Raw genomic sequence first — 3,147 nt, 5'->3', positions numbered from 1 at the left:
TTAAAAAAAAATTATTGTAGAAACGAGGTCTCGCCAAGTTTTCCAGGCGGGTCTCGAACCCTCGGGCTCATGCAATCCACTCGCCTCGGCCTCCCAAAGTGCTGGGATTACAGGCTGAGCCACCGAGTCCGGCCCCAATACAATTTTAAATTTTCATTCGTTCCAAGGCTGGGGGAGCGCGCAGTGGAGTGCGTTTTCCCCTATTGTTTCTTCCTTCCAGTCTTTCCCGGCTGGCGGATCCCGTCGGTTTCTTCCCGTCTTTCCCGCACCACTCCAAGACAGGACGATTCTTGGATAGTCCGGGCAGCAGCAGGGACCCCGATTTCAGGGCCCCGCTCCGAAGCTCCGGGTGGGAAGCTGGAGCAGGTGATGTAGTTCCTGGACATCGAGGACATCCCATAGCCCAGTGGCCCTGAAAGTAAAAGCCCCAAGTCTCTCAGAGCTTGACTGAGCTGTGAGGCGAGGACCGCGCGCGGACCAGGTGCGGGAGCCCAGCGGGTCCCCGGCGGAAGCAATGGGCAGGAGCCTGGGGCTGTGCAGCGCCACCTTCCGGGGAAGCCGCGCCGGGCTCCAGGTGTCCGCGGGGGCCGGCTTGGGTACCCACGCGCGGCTGGCGCTTCCTGGGTTTCTTCCCAGACGCCGGGCCGAGAGCGGAGCTTGGGCAGGGGCCGCCCCCGCGCCCTCTTCGCGCTCTGAGGTGCAGTCAGGCGCGGAGAGCGGACGCGGAGCGCCAGACCCTGTGGGCGCCGGAGATCGGACCCACTGACCTACAGCTGAACTTAGGCGGGCAGGACACTAGAGGATAGGGTGGGGAAAGGCGCTGGGTTCCCGAAACCCCAAGGGGTCACCGGGCTGAGTACAGGATCCGGGTGTCCTCATTTTTGGAAGACTAACAGTACCACATCTTTCCCATCTTGGGAAATGGTACCAACAATCATCCCTTTCTCAAGCCTACTCGTTCTGCTCACCCCGCATTCAATCTGACCCCAAATCTGCCCAGTTTTCCTTCTAAATGCTCTTACCAGATTCTTTCCCCTCGGCGCCTGTCCCTGACTCCCTTCTGCGAGACCATTCTGCCATCTTGTGACTGGACACAAGAATAGCTTCCTACCTTCCGGCCTGCGTTCAACGCCCATCCGATGTGCAGCCACGGAGATCTTTCACAAACAGAAATTTGATCAAGTTACTCCTCTGAAATCCCTTTGGTCAATGGTTTCACTGTCCAGTTGCTCCTGGCAGCACTCCCCACCGCCATCACTGCTTGTTGACTTGTCTCCCCCACTAGACTCTGCCCTGTGAGTTTGTACACTGTTGTATCCCCAACACCTGATGCAGTGATTCAATAAACGTGCCAAATGAATATGAAAGAATGTACCTCCTCTCATTACCCTGTTGCTGAGTCCCTGCTCCCACACCAGGAGGATACCATGTCTCATAGTGGCTGTGGATGAGGACACTCTGTCCCTCTGGCTGGTTTGGCACTGATTTCCACCCGGATACTACTCCTTCCTCTTGGCCAACCTCTTCCACCATATAAGCCCAAATTGGAGGCCAGTGGACAGTCATGCATGTTATGGCAGGCCCTGCAAGGAGCTTGGGTCTGGGGCCCCTGGGCCTCCACAGCATCCTCCAAGCCCTGTACATGGTTGTCTTAATTGTGCTGGTCATGATGAGTTTGGTGTTTGGTAAGTATCTTCAAGGGATCAGAGGGTCTCCTGGCCTGCTAGATGAAGAAACCTACCGACACCAAGTGTCTGGGTACATCTGCCCCTGACACCTGACAGTTCAGGTAAACTCAGACAGGAGGAGCAATGGAATGGGTGAGAAAATGCCTGGGGGCTGCTAATGGGCTGATGTTCACCCTAAGGGAGATCTTTTCTTTTTTTGGGGAGTCTCACTCTGTCACCCAGGCTGGAGTGCAATGACAGGCATCCTCACGGCCACTGCAGCCTTGACCTGCTGGGCTCAGGCGATCCTTCCACCTCAGTCTTCCAAGTAGCTGGAACTACAGGTGTATGCCACCACACCTGGCTAATTTTTTAATTTATTGTAGAGAAAAGGTCTCACCAAGTTGCCCAGGCTCGTCTTGAAACCCTGGGCTCAGGCAATCCTCTCACCTCAGCCTCCCAAACTGCTGGGATTACAGGCGTGAGCCACCATACCTGGCTCCCTAAGGGAGGTTTCTAGTGACTACCCTAGGGTGGTCTTACTCAACAGCAGTGACCTGAATGGAAATACTGAAGGGATCCTCTCCATATCTGAAGAACACACAGAATAGAGAGGGTTGGCAGCACTTTGAGAGGCTGGGGTAGGATTTCTTGAGCCCACGAGTCCAAGACCAGTCTAAGCAACATAGCAAGAACCTGTCTCTACAAAAAAATACAATAACAACAACAAAAAATTAACCAGGCGTGGTGATGGGTACTTGGGTGGCTAAGGCTGGAACCTGAGTCCAGGAGTTTGAGGCTGCAGTGAACTACAATCTTGCCACTACACTCCAGCCTGGGCAACACAGTGAGACCCTGACTCTATACAAAATACAAAAAATAAAAAGAATAGAGGGTTGGGGAACATTCCAGATGAGAGAACCAGAATCCACAGAGTAGAACAAGACTGAATCCAGTCTGTCAGCTTCCTCACTTGGCTACAAATTACCATCTACAGAGAAACAGGATTCAAAATGTTCGCTTATCATTTGCCTCTGCCTCACACCAAGTGCTCTGCTGGGTTTGGGGACTCAATGTGTGGCCCAGGCCTAGGACCAGAAGAAGAAGGAGACATATATGCAAGTAGTTGGGGAGGGAAGCAGAGAATGGGGGCTTTGGTGGACAAAGTTTTTATTTTTATTTTTATTTATTTTATTTTATTTTATTTTTTTGAGTTGGAGTCTCACTCGGTTGCCCAGACTGGAGTGCAGTGGCCGCCCCTGGCCACCGCAGCCTTGCCTGCTAGGCTCCGGCGATCCTTCTGCCTCAGCCTTCCAAGTAGCCGGAATTACAGGTATGCACTACCACGCCCGGCTGATTTTTTGATTTTATTGTACAGATGAGGTCTCGCTGCCCAGGCGGGTCTCGAACTCGCGGGCTCATGCAATCCACTCACTCAGCCTCCCAAAGGCGCAGGATTACAGGCTGAGCCACCGAGCCC

The 3,147-nt window shown here is 53.7% G+C and overlaps 1 protein-coding gene across 1 annotated transcript in view; it reads left to right on the top strand.

Annotated features, from left to right (window-relative positions):
- Positions 1 to 1,564: 1,564 nt before the first annotated feature.
- Positions 1,565 to 3,147, top strand: part of LY6G5C (lymphocyte antigen 6 family member G5C) — a 7,135-nt gene continuing 5,552 nt past the window's right edge. The window contains exon 1 of the mRNA XM_008067702.1: positions 1,565 to 1,685. Within this exon, the coding sequence (XP_008065893.1) occupies positions 1,565 to 1,685 (121 nt within the window). The remainder of the gene's footprint in view (positions 1,686 to 3,147) is intronic.

This window comes from Carlito syrichta, unplaced genomic scaffold, assembly GCF_000164805.1.
Source record: "Carlito syrichta isolate Samal-C Ts95f unplaced genomic scaffold, Tarsius_syrichta-2.0.1 Scaffold309736, whole genome shotgun sequence".
Lineage (NCBI taxonomy): Eukaryota > Metazoa > Chordata > Mammalia > Primates > Tarsiidae > Carlito > Carlito syrichta.
This window is presented reverse-complemented; position numbering and strand designations above follow the sequence as displayed.